This window comes from Pieris rapae, chromosome 8, assembly GCF_905147795.1.
Source record: "Pieris rapae chromosome 8, ilPieRapa1.1, whole genome shotgun sequence".
NCBI classification, from domain to species: domain Eukaryota; kingdom Metazoa; phylum Arthropoda; class Insecta; order Lepidoptera; family Pieridae; genus Pieris; species Pieris rapae.
This window is the reverse complement of record NC_059516.1, coordinates 8252120-8273911: the sequence shown is the minus strand read 5'-3', so window position 1 is coordinate 8273911 and position 21792 is coordinate 8252120. Positions and strand designations below refer to the sequence as shown.

Sequence of the window (21792 nt, the reverse complement as noted above, 5' to 3'; positions counted from 1 at the left end):
TGACGTAGCATGATATAATTATTATAGCAATAATATAGAGTTTAATTGATTTTGTATCATGAATAATTACAAAACTATATAATATATACACATGTGTAAATGTGACATGATCATTTATTTGCTACAGTCTTACAATTATATTCTTACCTAACATAAAACAAAAAATAACTTGGTAGCTAAAAGCACGTGCATAATTAAAACCTGTAATGTAACTGAATTTATCATTTAATATAAAAATTTATTAATATAAGAGTAATTTGTAGGAAAGGTTTATATTTAAGGTTAAATCGAAAATGTCAAAGGACATATACATTCCGGAAGTCAATACTGTGACGTTTACAAAATTTCCAAGAATTGCAAAAACTCTACCTTCTTTTATACTTTTACTGGCATTTGCGGAAAAGTTTGGTTGATGGCTAGCAGCAAATATTATTCAAACGTTTTGTGTCAATTGTCAAAAATATTTCAGAAGGCGTTCTATAAAGTTCTTGAGCAGAGGTAGTAATAGTTAAATTATTAAAATTTGTATTGTATCGCATTTGCCAGTTTCTATGAAAAGTACAAATACCAAAATAGTTATAAATAATAACGTCCTATATTTACAATTTTTTACAAAATTATTGTTTTTAGGGACACCTCACATTAGTGTAATCTAATTTTGTAATAAATTAACTTTATTTTATTATATACTGCGTGTTACCAGCATCTGTTTTATTTATTATATTAGACAAGTTTATGATATTGATTTTTTCGCTACAAGAGAACCCTCTCTATAACGGGACAGTAAAAGTATAAAATTAAACAAACAAAAAAAGTATAAAAAAACTACTACCAATATTCTTCCAATAGCTTTATAATCTTAAAAAGCACTAAACTAACGCGCAGATTGATATATGTGAAGTGGAAAAGGCTTTCAGTAGGGGCAGCTGAACTTGGCTCAAACTTATTCGTAGTGCGAACCGCGCGAAACGCAATCGTCTTTTTGCGACAGAATATTTACGATTATTATTATTTTTCAAACAAATATTTTTGCCTGAATGTTGGATTTCATATGTCACTATGGATCTTTGGATGCTAATATTATGCGGTATGTATTTTAACTATATTATTAATTAATTTAAATCATTATCATATAGAAGGGCAATGATAAGTAGAGCCTTTATTTGAAATCATTTCATAGCTAATTTTTATAGATTAAATTTGATAGAAGTCGCTTATCAGCGATAAGGTGACTTACTTACAGTACTTTGTTTTTATTTTATTTTAACTGATAATAAAAGCCTTTCATAGAGTAAAATTATCAAAATATTTGCCTATACTAAATTTCTATTAAATGTATGTTATGTACAAATTTGTTGATTTTAATAAGAGATATATCGATTTTAAGTCATGCTACATGGTCTGATTAATTTATGTAACTTATACATCAGGACTTGAAGCTGTCTTATAAGTATATTAAGACATAATATATTTAAGTCTGATCTACTCAATTTTTAGTTCATTTTCCAAATGAGTAATTAATAGAAGCTAGTTAAATTAAATGCATTTCTTTACAATGACATTGCTCACCGAAGCCATTGTTTTTATGGTCTTGACTCAATGTCCTGTAACCCCGAGGACCTGCCCCATACAGGGGGCGTTCCAAGCGAGTCTCCATCGCGTTCAGTCTTGATCCTCGTATTTCAATTGTTTGTAACATTATATATACAATACATATACATATTATATTTTTTGTGAAAATTTGCCTGCAACATTAATTTAACGTTAAAAAATGTTAATTAAATCGCTCATAGAATATCAATGTAGTACAATAAGCTGCCTTTTTTATTGGCAATACTTTCGCTTCAACACGAAGGCTATCAATATAATTGAAAAATCTAAATATTCTTGATATTATATTATTTAACATCGCTAAGGTCTCAAACTGCTACTTCAAATACATAATTGATAAAGTAAGTGCGCTGTTACCTTGTTCCAGATTTCTTTTAATGGCACATTGCGTTTTTGTCAGTTGTATAAATAAAATTAACGAAAATTGAACATTTTCGCACTATAAGTTATTAAAAGAATGTCTATCGTAATAAGATATAAATGCAATGAATTTTTAAAAAAAAGACGAAAATAACTTTACCGATTTAAACTTTAATATGTTTGTAATATTTGTTGACCCGATAATTTACGTAATTTATGGTTCAATGTATGAAATAAACAATATGTTTATAAATGCAAATCGTTAATTTAAACCTTGTACTTACAAATTACCACCCCTGTCTCCAATATATTCTTGAAAAGTATTTTCTTAAATATATAAGTGACAACTATCATTATTAAAGTAATCTTAATTCGTTAAGCAGACTACTCTTCATTAAGTATTTTAATTCTACTTAAACGCAAAATAAGCTTCTTGTATTAGTGTTGCAACTAATGTTGTAAATAGATTTTGTTTGTAATAAAGTATATCGTTCTATAACCCCGATTGAGATATTTATGCGTTTATGCGTTAAAAGAACAAACCCAAATAAAATAAAAACGTTGTTAAGTAAAACATCATAAATATTATCATAATAAGTGGTATGCATAAAGAAGCTTCATTTAATATCAAATCACTACCAATTAATGGGAAAGTATGGAATTATACAATGGAATCGCATAATAATTAATTGTCAGAGTAATTTGATGAAAACAAGTCGGCCAACTTGCTCTCCACGCATTTATTACAGCATTGATTACGTTATATTACAATAAAGGTATTATCCAATTCGATTTGCGATGTGTGGAAATGTTTTTAAAATAACTTCACTTGACTATGATTGATCTATGTGATGAAATATATAGCAGAATCATTATTTATTTCCTTTTAATATACATGTTATGCGCACCAGGAACTGTTGCAGTTATAAAACGTTTTTTATGTTGGTATTGTGACCAAATAATCTTTACAGACAAATTGAAAAACGGTTTGATTTATTATTGAAGAAAAAGTAGGTATACAATTATTAAATAAAATCAGTCTAATTATAGAAATAGGCTATCAATCAATTACCATTATTAAGAAATGAGATGTCATTAATATTTATGTCACATTTTGACTATATAAGAAAAACTCGAAGAGCGCGGGAAAAGATTTCAAAATTAGGGAATGTACAAATATTAACGCCTAAGAATCTAGAACTTAAATAAGTTATATTGATTATGTTTTTGTTTACATAGAAAAAAATCCGTTATTACTTGGCCGAAAGTAAAATTCGACTTCGAAATTCGAATTCGACGAAAAATTCTAAGGCTTTTAAGTACATATATATACATACATACTGTGGTTTTTAAATGTTACAATTACTTTACGGTACATATTAAATATGTATTTATAGAAAACGTTTCGATTAGAAGTATCATCTACATCGTACAAAGCAAATTTGTGAGAAAACGATTGATATGTATAATTGACTTTGAGAAACCTCCGCTTTCACTGTTCATAGCAATATGCGACCTCCATAACCTCCGCGATTATCATGACGGTAATGCGTTATTCGATACGTATAATCTTTTCATTACAAATGCTTATAATTTGCACTTTCAAATTTTCACATTCATTATACCGTTCTAAGCTTTTAAAATATTAATTAAATTAATTTTTTCAATATTTTTTTCTTGTTTCCAATAACTATATTCGCTTTTATTTGATAGCAAGAAAATATAGAGTATTTACAATATTCTTAATCTACGTAATAATAACAACAAAAAAAAAATAGGAAACAAAAAAAAAGTTCAAAAGTTTTCATCAAAAGTGAATCATTTACCACAGGTTTGTATTCATCCATTTAATTTATTATTATTACCATGTAAGTGTAAAATACATTAGTGTCTTTTATAAACAAAGCAACCATTAATAATAAATTAATATTATTACATCGAATAAAATTCTAAACAGAATCTGTTAATTGGATACATTTAGACCGGTTAGAACAAATGTCTATTTTGTAACTACTGACAATGTCAGAACTGAATATAAAAAGAAACTTTCGCATCGTTAATTAAAAACATAACGACTGTACTCGGATATGTCCTTCAAATAAAAAAAAAACGTCGTTAATTCAACAGATAAAAATTTTATAAATGATGTACCATCATTATATATTTCGTTTAACGTTGCCACATAATTGCTTGCTAATAAGCTATTTAGCAAATCTTATTAGTAAGCATTAAAAATTCAATAAAATCGGAGTTTGAAACTCCTATAAATAAGTGTAATTAATTTGATTTAGCAAGGTTTGCATAAACGACATTTGGTATGGACTTACCACATCCTACGTTACAGTGTTCATCAATATGCACATAATTAATTTGTATGATTTCAAATTCAATCTAGAATTTTAGAGTTCTATATCAAGGAGCAAAAATTTAAATCACTTACTGAAGCGAATTCAGTTATTGTCCCAATAATTATTAACGGTCTCCATTATCTATCTATCTCTATTGAGACTGCCCATATCGGAGCGTGTACGTGCGTAGGAACACAATTCCTACGCACATAACAATGGGTCCTACCCAATCTACTACTAAGAAGTAGGTTGAATTTGTTCCGCTCTCAGACATACATTTGACCCGTTGTACGTTAACTGCTGGCTAAGTAAGCCAGCCTAGCTTCATTCAAGCCTTCTCGAAAGCTCAGCTTTCCTTGGCACCTCGTAGGCTTGACTTGGCTTGATATTTTAATTATGACTTATGTGGTGTGCGTTCGAACATTCCAATTTCTAAAGTTAGGGCGTGTAAAATACTCCATAATTAGTTACCTAAGAAAGGTCAATGTTGCATGAAAATCCTGTTCCTTTTATGGGCCCCAGACGGCGGAAGTATGTAAATAACATGATTTAGACGTCTGTGACCATGCACAAATAAAATAATATGTCGAATTGTATACCTCTTTTTGAATTCCTTTAATTTTGTAAAAATAAAAAAGCCTTTAATTTCCTACTAAATTAACAATGAACAATTATTATTATTACAAGTCACCTGGAGCCCGTACGGGCCACTTTTGGAAACGTTACATTGGTGGTCCTTTCCACTACTAGTCTTTTGATGTATATTGATATTTAAATATGGAAGAATTTGTGATATTAATATTACAAAGGCAATAAATATCTATTTATAACGACAGGAAACAATTTATATAATCGTGAAAGTTTTGGACATCCGCAGTATTAAACCTACTTAATAATTACGAATACGTTTTGCATCTTCGCCTTCCTGCACTCTCACCAGGCTAACCTGTTCTTGACGTTTCACCAATTGCTCTTGAATAAGTATTAATGTCACTTGTTTATAGGTGAACGTCAGATTTTCCTAGTAATCTGTATGGCTCAGTTTGCCTAATAACGTTGAAATTAATCGGACTGAGTACAGAAGAAACTCATTTATATTACCTTTAATTCATTATTAAACTGTTTATAAGTAATTCACATCTTACTTATGTTTAAACCACAGGTTTATTAAAATACTGTTTAGAGAAAACACAGGCATTAATATATATTATATAGAGTACCGTCGCCACTACATGATCATTATATTTTATTGTGTGCTTATTTTATCATATATGTTTTAATTTAATTTTTTTAATTTTTAACACTTATTTTAATTGTCATACATTTTAGATGGAAGATTTTGTAAAATATGTCGTAGCTTTAGTACTGTATGATGTGGTAAACTTAACAAATAAATAGGTATGTAATTTAAGACAATTCAATCGCCGTCATATATTTACGTTGTAGTTTAAAGTGAAGTCTTCCATGCCATGTTGATAGTGTTTTGTTATGTGGTTTACAATTTAAAGTGTAGATACACAGGACTACTTATTGTGTAAAACAAAATAGGTTATTATGTCACTTTGTATATCTATGGTATCTTTGTTATATCTATGGTATCTTTGTTATATCTATGGTAAGGCAAACGTATCTGTTAATTTCTCACGCCTTCATAGTTAAAGGCCTGTTAAGTGACTTGCATAAATTTGGATTGGACTTGACCGATATTCTATTATTATCATTTTATGCGATATTTTGTCGCTATACGCAAAATGAACAGGTCGTGTTGTTAATTTTAAGAGTCGATAAAAATTTTCTTCAACCAAACTAGTGCAAAGTTGGGAAATTGATTTTATACTATAAATGTACTTTTTATACTGATGGAAACCCTAAAATGTAACGACGGAAGTGTTTTATAAATCAAATTAAATAATTGTGGTAATACATTGCCTGATTCGGTAAACTGTCTTATAAATTACTTTTGTGCAGCACGCGAAACATCGAGACAGCTTTGTATTATTTAATTTAAAAAGTAACTTTTTCAACATAACTTGTAATTATTTGGAATATTACCAACTTTTTATGCTTTTTTTAATGCCACATGTTTGCCGTCCTCCAATCCAAGTTTCCATATCTGGATCTCTGAGTGAATACGTTTTTTCCTCGCGTCTATTAGACAGCTGTAATATCCTTGTATGACCACTTGCATTATTTAACATGTCTGAGCTGAATAATGATTCATAATTTATACTAGTATTTAGTTGACCTAATTTTACACAATTCATGTAATATTTATGTAAATGCGTGAACTGCTAAAGTTATAATGATTTTGTATTTACGCAAGAAGATATACTTTCACCGCGTCCCTTAAATTATATAGTCCGCGTGCTTGGCGAAAAAATTCCTGGGTTTTATTTTCCATTTTTTTATTAAATAAATAAAATAAAATAAATATCATTTATTTCAGAACAATAAATAAGTCCAGATATTGTTAGTATAGAATACTTATAACTATGTTAGCAAAATTATTATAAACATTTAAATATTCAATTCATAAATCTACGTTGATTCGAGACACCAGGTACATGGACATGTATATGAACCCAGTGTCTCAAAACAACACATTCGGGCTTATTAGCTATAACCATCAGGATATTGTTGGTACTCCCACGAACCCCAGTCTCATCTTTTTATTTACAATGTACATATACATATTGACAAATATGACGCAAAAGTACTTTAGTTAAGAGTACAATAGTTTAGTATTTGTCGTCCTTGTAGTAACAGTAGCAAAATTAGAACAATATAAAGTCGCAAATTATTACGAATTCTTCATAGATGGAGTGCGTGGACACCATCACGCTTGACGGAGCATGAGCCAAGGCTAAGGCCTCGGCATAGCTAAAACCACAATTTTCTTGCATATCCGCAAATAGTAACACAATATGTATTTTAATATTATATTATTTCTTAAAAAACAAATTCCGACCTTCAGGTACGTGCTTAACCGTTTAATGTTCATTAAAGTTTTTTTGTTAGAAATTATGAACAAATGTCTTATCTTAGTGAATACAACTGGAACAATAAGCAAAGGACAAATAGATGTTGTTTGGGGTTACATACAAAATGTAATTTTGGTTTTGTAAACTCCAAAAGCCTCTTAACTATTGCAATATTGCTCGTATAGAAGCTGGTAAATTGATTGCGTTTTTTTGCTACGGTATTATTTTACTGCTATAGTCCATAATATAGTATGTGGATTTTTGCTTCGAAGCATACAGGGAGAATTCTAAATTTGAACTATCTGAAAAGGTCTATGACGGATGAAAGTGATGTAGTTTTAAACTTTGTGTGGTCTATGACATGCCGGCTTTCGTAACGGTGAAGGAAGTCATTGTAACATAGATACAAGAAAATTCTTTGTGCATAACCGGGGTTCAGATCCCGACCTCCAGATGTGAATCGCTAATAGTACTGTTCTATAGTATCTTGTTCTTTGTTAATTAATATAAGTCAACAGTTCTCACGCGCTACACCACAATGTCATGTCAACGTAGATATTCACCTTGTCTGGGAACAATGCTATTAAACAGATAATAAGCATTCTATTATTTTATTGTCTTGAGGCATATTGTTCAATTAAAAGTTTTAATGCAGCCATTTGTAGATACTAAAGTCTGAACCATGTAAACATCACTTATCACAATATACAATAATAGTCAAAAATAAGTATCTCGTACAAATTCAAACTTCGTCTGGGCTAAGATATATTATATCTAAGAAAACTTTGGTTAATTCCACTGGTGTTGGTCATCACGCATTGTTGATGTTCAAGATTTAAATTGAAGTACTTTTTACAGACACCCATTTGTCATCAATGTTAAGTTAATTTTGATTCAAATATTATACCTGTGTTAATTGTTTTGCAAAAAAGGATATTTCAATGTATGAGTGACAACCACCCATACATACATGTAGATAATTACAGTCAACGGCAAATTATACACATTTGAAAAATGCTTCTAATATAACAACACATTCTGTAGCTAGCGAATAAAAAATACCAATACGGATTCAATCTAATATTTATAAGGATTAATTCAAAGTATAAATAGCGTCTACAAGCAAAACGGACATTTTAGCGACAGTCTGGCTGACCCACTTAGAAATTGCAACAGCACCCGCCATGCTTGACGACATGCCTCTCTCCTGGCCCTCCCTACACAATTAAACTTACCGCAGCCGTGTTTAAATCAGATAAATTATAATGGACATGTTAACAACCAGAAGTCATTTAAGGTTGGATTTCGTAATATGAATAATTTCATTTGAGTTAGGAAGGGTTTAAAGTAGCAGATACATGTTTTAGCCTCAGCATGCAACTGTGAGATTGTAGATACGGTATTTACAATATTTATTTAAAGAATGTTTTTTTTAAGGGATTGAAGTTATGTATTATTGTAAACTTATAATTATTCAAATGAAATAATAAAAAACTTATATTAACATATAACTTAATATTCTTAACCTACATAGTATTAATAATAATTAAACATTGATAAATAGAAATTTAAAATAATATTAAAAAGTTTATTCCATATGGCTTTGTACCTTTAATGATGGCAGCATTTCCCAGCTGTATTTCGATGCTTAAAGTAATAGGATCACTGGTACTATCAGGCCAACTTAAATCTTTAATTAGCACCTGTGTACTTGAACTCCATGGCCCAAATGTCTAATCCAAAAGAAACAAAATCATAAGTAGTATTTCATATTATAGTCTATCTATTAAGTCCATACTGACTTAATTCGCGGAATCGAAACCTTGAGGCCTGGCCCATTCCTTTTATTACGCCAGACTGATTTTCAGACTAGACTAGAAGTCAGTACGGATATAAACCAAATGCATCACAGAAGCAGCATTATTTTTTTACGTGCATTTGCACAGATTGCAGTAAACAAGCCCTGATGTGTTTTATTATTATTCAATACTGTAAACGAATTTAAATTATTATATTTGTATGTTCAATCGTTTTGTAATCCAGTTTGTATTTTTAAACTCTCTTGAAAAATTGAATAGATAATTTCACGCTCTAAGTGTCTACGTCGATTCAGATATGTATCTGTAAACAATAGTGTTGCGATATTCATCACACAAATAATACATTTTGGAGTATGCGTTCGGAAAAAGAATACTGTTTCACAAACACCAATGTGGTAACAGTAACATGTTCTTTAATTACATATTTGCAATCAATTATATACGTGCGAAGGTTAAACTTATTTAAAAATGTAAGTATTTCAGGTGTGTACAAACTCAAACCATATCGGATGATGTATTGTGTCGAGTTATTTATTGTAGATTATTATGAATTATAATTTTTTTTTTTATGAAAAAAACACTCGGACATTTTTAGCAACTCCATAGACACCGATCATCGAGTTGTTTTAGCAACCTTGCCGTGATAATTATTTGCTATTATTATTTTCTTTTGCCTTGTTATATCCCTACATATTTGCCATTGATATATTTACATTGTATATTCGCGGACGCTTAGTGGGCCCATGCGATTTTTTCGATACAAAGAATCCCTTCGGGAGTTCTTGCACTTGCATGATAAACTCAACATATGCAACTGTCCACTGAATTTCGCAAGCTCAATCGGTTTTTTTTATAAAATATAAGCTAATTTTTATCATAAAACTATCAACTATTCGTCGGTTTGGCCGACCTTCGTGTTAATTTTATCAAAATATCGTTAGTTAGTTAAATCTGAATCATAGAAACAATACGGAAAATTCCTTTTCTATTGCTCAAGTTATGCGAAGAAAGGCAGTGATACGAATACAAGCGCTGCATACTGAGCTTGCGACAGTCAGTGGACAGTTGCATATCTCGAGGTTATCTTGCGCTTTCAAAAGTCAATGTAAAATATTATAGAGCACGAAGCTCCATGACTAGGAATTTAGTTAAAATATTCAGTTGCCATAACTACAGTTATCTCTCTCGACTTTATTTTGATAAGAATTTGAAAATGGATTTTTAAATTTCATAACAAGGACATTATAACAATAACTATTTAATTAATGCCTATATCGGCATTATCACGTGCTACGGTGGCGGACTCCAATTTTTAAAAACTTTATTACGATACGAACTGGAACTATACGATATATTTTAACGAGTTTAACTAAAGAAGTCTAACTAGACTTGGAACAGACCTATTTCTGCATCATAATATATGAATAAAACTACTAACTACTTACTCTAATATAAGAAAAAAACCAGGAACATTCATGGCGATTTTCTTATAATTTCCGTAAATGTTTATTTTGACACAAGAATAGTGTCGAGATTTGAATAAGATTTCAACGTTAATACTAGAATAATAATTTTAAATAAATAAATATTAAGTCTTATTTATTTTAAATAAATAAATAAGACTTATTATTAATAAGCAGTATCTCGTAAAAACCGAATTGAAACCGTCGAAAAAATCTTAAAATGCCAAATAATATGCTGATCTTAACATACATTTGCATTTAATATTTGTATATCACTACACGTAGACAAAAACAAACATCTTATTTCCATTGAATGACAATTTATGGTGCGTGTGCACTATGCGAAAAATTCGGTATAATTCGTGACCGGTGAGGCATGGCTACACAAATCTCACCTAATCAGTAAACACGAATCTTACGCAACCTTTGGCGTCACTTTGTGGTCGTGTTTCGCTTTCACCCATAATAACTGCTTTCTATAATTTCGGGTGAATCGGCTTACATATGACAAACAGTCACAACATATTCGGTGGTGAGTTACGCGCAAAGCTCATAATTTCTCTATAAGAAAAATTATAAGACACAGGTGTAGTGTAAGACCAAGAATCATTGTAGCACGTATATATAATATTCTTTTATAGTTTTACTAATAAGAATTTAATTATCTTCACTTACCTAGTTATAATAATAATTATTATATGCTGATAAATACCTTTAACCACACCATCAGCTTTAGCACCAGCTCTGCGGTACTATCTACTAGGCGCCAACTTAAATGTTTAATAGCACACTTGAACATAAACGAATACATTAATAATACATATATTAATGTAATAAAAGATTTAATTATTTCACGATCCATCCACTTAAAATATAGATTAAATGATACAACATCTTTCTTTATATTTTATAAATTACTAGCGGCCCGTCCCGGCTTCGCACGATTTTAGACATGTTTGTGGATTAATATATTCTTTAATATCATGGAATATTTTTTAGTTCTGTCATCATTCGTTTTCGCAGCGCATGTGATGAAAGATATTTATTTTACACCTTGGGTGGCATAGCATTATTGTAATTTTTGTAGGGTTCCGTACTATTAAAAAAGGCTATATTAATCAGCGATAATGTAGCATTAAAATCGGTCCAGTACTTTTTAAGTCCATTCTTACAAACATACTTACATAGAAATCTTTCCTATTTATAATATGAGTACCGATTTAACTAATTGAGAATTCAATTTGTTGGATAGGTATTGCTTTGGATTAAAAAATCCTACCTTAAAATAGAATAATTAATGACTTAGGCACGCTCCAACAATGAAAATAATTAATATTCATAACAATTATTTTGTAGCAGACAATGCAATGTTATGTCTTGTAATTAGGTCGTTAAAAATATCTACAGTTGCAATAGATCGTTTTCTAAAGATAGCATATCACGCTGTTTTATATTACTTGCGTGCAAATAATTTCCAGCAATATTAATAAATTGCAATGAAAAATACTAGACTTGCAACTTACATTTATTATATTATTTTGTTACTTACAAAAATCAGTACAAATTATCATAATCAAATGACAAGGAGAGAAAGCGGCTTTACCGCTTTCTATAGACCAAGGAATCTCTTAAAGAAAAATAAAGTTGAATACAAAGTGTAACTACATTAGATGTACAATAATACTACCATAAAGAAAAGAACAAAACAGACACCTAAAACAGATGAAAACGACATATCATGGTATCTAAATTATTTAGTAACATAAGTTGTCTTAGTAGATAAATAATAATATATAGAGCTATACATTGCTGTTCACATAAAAAAAAAAAAAATTAAGTTTAGCCTTTCTATTCACACTAGCACAAAATATATTCGTCAAAATCCACCTTGATTTGAGTTGGTCAAACTGTTTTATAAATAACGCAATGTAGACTGCTCAGATTGAACGATCTATGTTAACATACATTAGTTGCCAAGTTTTATGGGAAGAAATCACCACCGAAATGTAACATTTAAATATTTCTCACGTGGATTATGTAACCACCTCTTCCTCTTGGATACGCCAATCACCAATATTTATTAGCCAGACGCATCCTGTACCTAATTATATCAAGATACGGTCTGTTACTATTTATGGTTCTATACTAATTACGTACGGTTAGGTAAGATGTAAAAAATGAAGATAAAAACTCGTTCGTCTTGATTGACTTGTAGATATTATAAGCATTATAGTCATAACTTTCTAGCCCCTTAGGAATACATTAGAAAATGATTATGTGTTTGTTGAATGATTTAGATCACGTTTCTAATCGTACTTAGCATACCGAACAACTTATATAAAACGAACTTATTGTTTTTATTTACATGAAATAAATTTAGATAAACTTCCTTATAAACTAGGCAGGGAGGCATTATCTTACATATGTAAAGCGAAAAGTTATGTAAATAATGTAATAAATTTAATGTAAACTATTTTGCTAAACATGTCATTAAACGTGTTGAATAAAATTATTATAGAATTCAAATATTTCACGTGATATTATTTTTTACATTAACCTAATGAACCGCTGAACTGACTTCGCCATATTTTGAACCAATGCTTCTAGTATTTGTTGCTAGTTAAAGGTTTAACCATAAAGAGTTTAAGGATAACGCATTTTGGTCCGAAATATGGAAACAATAGGTAAAACTAAATTGTATAAAAATACAAATGTGTTTATTCATTTCATAACAAAATAAAATAAAATAAAATACGTTTATTTTGGAACATAAGATCTTCTAGGTATCACTTATTCCACGTCAATCAATTCGAACTTGTAGGCATCCCTACACATCGGCAAAGACAGAGGGTGTAGGCCGAGAGAAAAAGCCGGCGTAAAAAACTCTCGGTACTCTTTTAAAAAAGCAAATCATCAAACAATATTTAAAACAAATATATCAAATTAATTAGAGGCAGCCTGCCCAGCACTAGTCCCAGGCCCTTTTATCAACTAGATAATCAATAACTTTATAGTAAGCCTTTTTACACAGCTTTTCTTTAATACATTTCTTAAATTTATTAAAAGGCAGAGATAAAAGAGCCTCTGGGATTTTATTAAAGAAGAGTATCCCTTTCCCCAAAAAAGAATTACTAACTTTACATAGTCTAGTACGGGGAAATTGCAGCCTGCGTTTGTTCCGAGTATTGACATTGTGCGTATGTTCTAATCTAGTATATTTATCACTATTTTTGTATACAAACATAATATTTTCATAAATATATTGCGAGGGAAAGGTAAGTATATTAATTTCCTTGAATTTATCTCTGAGAGATTCCCTACATTTTAAATTATAGATTGCACGAATAGCCCTCTTCTGCAGAATGAAAACAGATTCAACATCAGCAGCGTGACCCCATAACAATAAGCCATAAGTCATTCAGCTGTGAAAGTAACTAAAATAGTTACTTTCACAGCTGAATGACTTATGTAGTTTAGCTGTATCGACATCAGTCAGTGAGCGAATTTTTTTAACCGCGTAAGCTGCAGAACTAAGTCTCTTCGCCAATCCGTTGATATGAGGGGACCACTGAAGTTTTGAATCCAAGGTGATCCCAAGAAATACAGTTGTATCATCCAGATTCAATTCCTCATTATTTATAATTGGTCTAGTACCCATAACCCTCGCATTTCTTGCACAAAATTTAATGCATTTCGTTTTTTTAGCATTAAGCAGAAGGTTATTCATACTAAACCAATGGACAATCGAAGAGAGAGCGTTGTTCACATCGTCAAAATTGGTTATTTGTCTTTTGATTTTAAAAATCAAGGACGTATCACCTGCAAACAAAACTATCTGATGTTTTTTCTCTACCATGAAAGGTAGATCATTTATATAAACAAGAAAGAGGAAAGGGCCAAGAATTGAGCCCTGTGGTACCCCCATATCCACTGCCGACCCAGAGGACCTCTTACCATTCACTTCGACCTTCTGAGTTCTACCATGTAAGTACGAAGTCAGAAGATTCAGTGCGGTATTCTTGATGCCATAGTGGCGGAGTTTCCCGATTAAGGTCTCGTGTTGGACACAATCAAATGCTTTGGATAAGTCGCAGAAAACACCTAAGGCGTCATGCGACTCCTCCCAAGCCTTAACTATATATCTATATAACTCAACGCCGGCATCGGCTGTCGAGCGACCCTTGGTAAAACCGAACTGATTATTGTGTAATAATTTGTTTGCGTGAAAATGACTTACAAGTTGATTTAATATAGTTTTTTCAAAGATTTTACTACAGGTAGGTAGTACGGAAATAGGTCTAAAGTTACTGGGGTCGGACATATTACCTGCTTTAAATAAAGGAATTACTTTACTATGTTTCATAAGATCGGGAAACTCCCCACTTTCGATACAATTGTTGAAAATTATAGCTAGATGGGGGGCAATTATATCAATTATGCTACTAATTATTTTTACAATTAATATTATCATATATTTATAATAATTAGGAAAATATGTCGGCCATACGATATTCCTTAGCCGACCTGAGATTTCAGTACATAACTAATAAAAAGAGATTTGTAACATCTGCTAGCTGAGTTAAGCCTTCGGACCCTAGGTGTGACAAAAATTTTATGCGCACCATGCGTGTGTTGCTCACGACGAAGGAGAATATTCAGAAGAAGCTGGCATCAGGCATGTCTTTGACATTAAAATCAACCGCGTGTTACCAACTAACGCAAGAAGATTGCCTTTATCCAATTGGGAGCTATGGGACTGTAAACATTTATTCTAAAGAATGGCTTAATAAAACCGCGTCTTTTGTTTCGTGACTAGTCAGTCATGCCACAGATCACATTTGAATGCCGTGAGGCTTATAAGACATTTAAGAGTCACGATATTCGATAGACGATTCCAAGTTCATGGAGTATTTAGTAATTACGATAATTTATAAACGTAAATCAATTACGAGATAAAAAAAATCTTTATTTAAAGGATAAGAAAGACTCAACTTGAATAATATGTAACTATACCTAGCGTCTTGTAGCAGGTTTGGTAAACGGCGCGCGCTATCTCTAATAACCTTAGCTCTATATATATGAACTTCAGCTTTTTTGACCCTCCCTCCATTATATGCACAATTTTAACCCAATAAGGGTGATACATTATACCGAGACAGTCAGTAGTCTCCTGACGATGAAAAATAATAATAATACATACATACAAAATATCTTAGCATGTCTACTTTTAGTTCTTTTAGTTTTACTACTATAAACGCGAAAGTATTTATGAATATAAAAGCAAAGTTAAACTAGAGTAATCCAACAATTAATTTCGGTTACCTTTCGATAACGTAAATCGTGTGACTAAATTCGCATTTATGACTATCGAATATGACAATATCAAGTTTAACACTGGTGAAAGTTGTATCAAAAGTGGTTCAGTAGTCTATACAACTTCGAATAACCATAGACATTACTCCTCTACTTTATGGCTAAAACACATAACCACATTCGTGAGGTAATATTTAAGTTTAGCCTAAATTATGTTTCGCCTCAATTATTTTTATAAAACAACATTGGGTCTAACCTTGCTAAGACCGACAATTGTTGGTTTACTTTCAATTCCGCCATTCACGGATAAAAATATTTATTATAGTTAATATAATATAGCACGTTAGCAGAACCCAATTAAAAATATAGATTTGAAGTTTTCAAATACATAAAGAATTAATGAATAAGATGGCAGCGTATAGATAAATCTTTGGTTCTTAAAATTAGTGAAAAATCGAATTGTATTAATGGATGCCCCGTACGATCCTCATTAAGATTACATGAAACTATGCTTTCCGAAAACATAAACTTTCATAAAATCATAAAAAAAACATTATTCTTCAGTTTAAATGAAACTGAAAGTATCCCTCAATATGTTTATAAAAGTTTAAGAATTTCCTCGCTTTTTTAATCATACCATGATCTTATTATAGAAACACCCAACAAAACAACAAACTCCAATTTAGAACCTTCTCCTTTTTAATATTAATAAAATAGTTCCCATGGTAAATAAATAATATAGATCTTAGGTTGGTGACGACTAAGGTCTCCGCAACAAATGTAATGACATTTAGCAACTTAGATACGGATCTTTGTATTCAGTCGCCAATTCAAGGCTAGCTTAATTATCTTAACTATTAATATCTATGTTATATTGCGATTATTTTTAGATGGCATACGGTGTAAGAAATATCTTCATAATCTCTAAATACTGCAATTACTGGCGTGACCATACTGAAATACCATATCAAATGCCAGGGCATAGGCAGTTTTCAATTCGAATTATTTTATATAAGGAAATCCTTCATATTTGCATTCATATATTTATGGAAGCGTTGTTTGTTTCAGTTATACCAGCCTTTGTGACTTCCGTTACAGTGTTATCAAACGGAAATAGTCCAGAAACTAAAACAAGACATATGCAAATAGAATCAAACAATTTCAATCCCATAACACCAAGACCAGAAGGCGTCATCAAATATAAAACAAATAAGGCCACCAAAATTAACTCAACCAAAATAGGAATAAATGAAAGGTATCGAAGGTTAATACCGTACATGACATTCTATTATGCAAACGATATAGCAACTCCGTCCACTGTGCCACAACAGAACCAAGGAAAGTCAGTTGAAGTTGATAAGGCAGAAATTATCGAGACTGGCAACATCAATCCTAATCAGAGAGAAGAACGAGTAATCAATTCCTTTCTAAGACATAAAAATATACCTAGGTATCAAGGAAATCGTTTAACGCAACACAATATCGCATCAGCTAATCCAGGCAAATTGTACTTAAAAGAGGTCCCTACATTTTACCAACCATCAAATAAGTACACTCCAAATTATAATCCTCTTTTAGTTGAACACGATATTCGCGAAGACAGAGAGCGTGAGTATGAGAAATTTATCGCCAAACCTATCAAAGCCCCAAGTTCACCATTTACACAACAATCAAGAAAACCCTTTTTGAATTTTTACCAAAATGATGATGCTAATGTACAATATTATCTATCAGAAAAGGAGGTTGCACCAAAATATAAACTGATTCCCTACGAGCAGACACCTCCAATCAAAACTTTCACACAATATGAAAATGTGGAGCCAGTCAAGCATTACAATGTTCCAATACATACTCAAAATGAACCTATTTACATTAAACCCCGACCGAAGCCAACACCGCCACAATTTGTTTACATACACGACAATGAGCAATATCGGCCGAAGAGACCACCAACAACAATATCTGAAATGTATTATGAAAGACAAACTCCTGTAGCTCCACTAGCAGAACCAATTATTGAAAGTGGATTTCAGCCAATCTTACCATCAAGGCCGGTATCAACCGAAAGACCACAATACACTCCAGTATATCATCAACAGCCACAAAAATTCGAAAGGCCACCAGAGGATGTTGTAATTAGAAAGCCGAGTTATCAATATATTTTAGAAGAATCGTCCTATATATCAAAACCAACGCACAACGAAAATACAAAAACAGCAAGTTTAGCTGACCTGCTGAATTCATTACAGATTAATAAATCTATACCCAAACCCATAACAAAGGACAATGTCAGCGCATCAATTACAACATTGCTTCAAGTTTTGAATGCTTTAAGAGCGCAACAGAACGAAATTGAACCACCCGTTTTAAGTACACCAAAAGCTTTCGAAGCTCCAGAATTAGTCCATACTACCCCAACACCTGTTTTACACGCTACAGTGGAGCAACCTCCGCAAGGCGTCGATTTCGAAGAACCCTATTTAGCACACGTTAATTCGCCTTCCCAACACTTGGACGGTATGTTTGTGAATACTTCCTTTTAATTATATAACAAAAATATAACTATAATTAACGTATTAAATTCCAGAATACCCATCAAGTGGAAGCAGCCAGCAATTTCCTCAACCCATACATTCTGATGAAGAGGGCGGGACACCAGGTCGCCCTGGAGTGGACTATCCGATTTTGACCGTTATCCCGCCAACGAAATTCGACTGCAAAACCCAACGGTATAAAGGCTTCTTCGCTGATCCTGAAACACGATGCCAGGTATTAGAAAAATTCCTTATTAACTTGTTTAAGGTTCATTTTACAGTTATCCGGCCTGAATAACAATAAAAATTAATAATTAATGTACTTACTAAAAGTTGTGACAGAAAAATTAACAGTTAAAATTATGATTAAACGCTTTTTTGCAGGTCTGGCATTATTGTGACCTCAATGGCGGGCAAGCCTCGTTTTTGTGCCCCAATGGAACTATATTCTCACAGGCTGGTCTCACATGTGATTGGTGGTTTAATGTCCGTTGCGCATCGACACCTCAGCTCTATGTTCTGAATGAAAGTCTTTATAAATTTATATTACCTCATTCTCCTAAGTTTCCAGAAGATTACAGCGGTCCTTTAGTGGATAAGTAAGTTATAATTTCATTATTATGACCGTTCAAGCTAGAACCCGTACAATTATAGGTAAACGACTTTGAGAAAACATCGTGAGGAAACTGGCATGTGTTAGAACCAAAAATCTTCAACGTGTGTTTCATCTAACACATACATGATTAGTCCATTAGATGGATTTAAATACCTTTAAATTGGATACTTAAAAGTTGAGGTTCGACTGAATTATTATATAACACCTAAAATGTTAGTGTAAAGTAATTTGATACGTAACTACTGTTAAAAGCTATAATTTTTAATCAAATTAAACATTTGTAGATACCTAACCTTAAAATTCAAGGAGATGGAGGAACAGTTTAAGAAAAATAAAAATAAAAACGCCGCCTCCGAGAAAATAGATAGCGAAGACGAACCTGATACTATGGCTCAAGAAGAAACGAGTACAGAAAACAAGAGTGAAATTGAAGGAAGAGAGGTAGGTAATGGCGGGGTTATTGTACAATCTGCTGGGTCAAGCGGTAACGTGGAAAGATTACAAGAAAAATAACAAATGCAACAAGTAATTGTATTAAAATATATTTGTTTCACTTTGTAATTGAATACACTTCGAAAAGCATTTCGTAACTGTCCGGTTTAAAAAGTTTTTGATTGGTATGTAAAAAAACAAAGCTTCAAAAACTCAATCTATTACAACTTATCTTGTTGAAATTTATTTGTAAGAATAATCTTTTAACACAATTAGCCATTAGTCGATAAGTCAACTGTGATTTAGTTACAACCTATTTATAAGTTTGAGTGTGTACCACGCCTGGATGTATTAATATAGTATTAGGAATTAAACTTGCCATATTTCGCCATGTTTAATTCGAATGTAAACCTAAGTTAATTGTTTATTTACTCTTGACCTAGAATTCTTAGGTCCTATTGCCTAATACATTCTTAATTGGATTTTTATGTTAGAACTTGAATTATAATGAGAACAGCAACTACGAATATATCAAAATATCTCCTTTAAACTAACCATGAAATTAATGTGAGTTCCAACCATGTATATTCCATTAAGTTCTGTACAATACTTCAAGAGTGTACTTGTGAAATTCTTCAAGAGTGTAAAATAGTTAAAATTGTACGATGTGTTTATACTTAAAAAGATAGTTCCACTTGCAAACATATAAACCTTATAGCGAAATCTTGGAATTGTTAAGAATCGTTTCCTTTACCACTTACGCAAAAGGTATTAACTACTCCTTTGATAGTTTTTGTCAACTATACGAATCGTGTAAAAACTCCATATTAAAAAGATTTCTCAAATTATTTCTAGACAGTACATAATTCCTTAGAAAATATGTCACAAACCACGATCATATTTTGTTATAGTACTATATAACAGCAGGTAATCATTATTTTTGTATCTACGTTTTCTTCGATTCATTGTATAGTGTTATTTCTTTTAATGGTAGGGGAGCCCACGATGCTAAATGGGGATTTACTCGAGCGTCGTGTAGACCTATTGGGTTGCAAAGCTTAGATGATAAGAAGAAAAAAATGTTAAATGATATATACCTTTTCATCGGTGGGGAAAGCGGCTATAGATGTTTAAATATGTAAAAAAAAACTGTTGCATGGACATACTCGAGCGCGTCAGATATTGATAGCATCAATGTCCTACGTATTTTTAATAATGTACGTATGTTAATCTGATCATTTGCATGATGGGGGTGGTTGTACGTAAGGGTTAAAAATGAAAAAAAAAAAAAATTTAATCGAGCGCGTCAGGTTTTCTAAGGGGGTGTTAAGTGCACCAAAAAAAAAGCTCTCATTCAATAATCTGACGATTTCGAGCTGACGCAAACTCGCAGCCATTATTATAATGTGAAAAAAAAAATCGCCATTTTGAAATACTCGAGCGCGTCAGATTAAGATATATATGGTCCAGATTTATATTCTAAACGTACTGTCTCATAATCTGACGATTATCTAGAGGGATTTGCCTGATCTGACAAAAAAAATATTAGAAAAACGGTTCACCCTAAAGGCCATGACTGCAATTCCATTCCTGGGCGCTTAAAATTGTACTTATGAGCTCGCTGAGTTCAAAGAAATAATATTTCTATGCGTTTGAGTTCTCCCAGCTCGAAAGTCTGATAGAAGTTTCATAGAACACTATTTTTGTAATTTTCAAACCCCAATAAGTTTTGAATGGATCAAGCAATTTTCCCGCGGTTGACGGCGATCGACGCATATTTTAAGCTCTAATTATTTAATTTCATCAAAAACGATAATCCGATATGAAATGTCGAAGTTATGTGATAGAAACACTTTTTTCGGTTTTCTTTCGTTCACGATATCTCTCGAACGAATCAACCGATTTTGACCAGTTTGGTGGCGATCGACGTCGTTTTTCAAGCTTAAAGATGGATTAGTTTTTTGAAGTTGATGGATAAAGCCGTTTAAAAGTTATTGCAAAAAAACACTTTCAAAAAAACAAATTGTTAGTTTTTTAAATTTTTCAAAATTTCTCAAAATCTATCGGTCCCCATCGGTTCAAATTCACATGAAATCTAATTTTGAGGGAAACGCGGAGAAGGAAATGTAGGCATCACGCAGCTGCACGCGTTTATCGCACGAACTTTATCGACGAAATTTTGTTATTTCGGCTTGCGGAAATCGTCAGATTATATATTTTTCAATATTCTTGAATTATTTCATTCAAAATAAAAAAAAAATTAGCTACGCTCGAGAATGTCAAGATGACTTTTTTTTTTACAACTTTGCTGCCC

General features: G+C 31.7%; 1 protein-coding gene across 1 annotated transcript; it reads left to right on the top strand.

Annotated features, from left to right (window-relative positions):
• Window positions 1-929: 929 nt before the first annotated feature.
• Window positions 930-20462, top strand: LOC110992094. The gene is made up of 5 exons (XM_022257765.2): window positions 930-1087; window positions 16965-18413; window positions 18484-18665; window positions 18815-19029; window positions 19331-20462. The coding sequence occupies exons 1-5, from the start codon at window positions 1060-1062 to the stop codon at window positions 19557-19559; spliced, it is 2103 nt and encodes a 700-aa protein (XP_022113457.2). The 5' UTR covers window positions 930-1059; the 3' UTR covers window positions 19560-20462.
• The last annotated feature ends 1330 nt before the right edge of the window (window positions 20463-21792 follow it).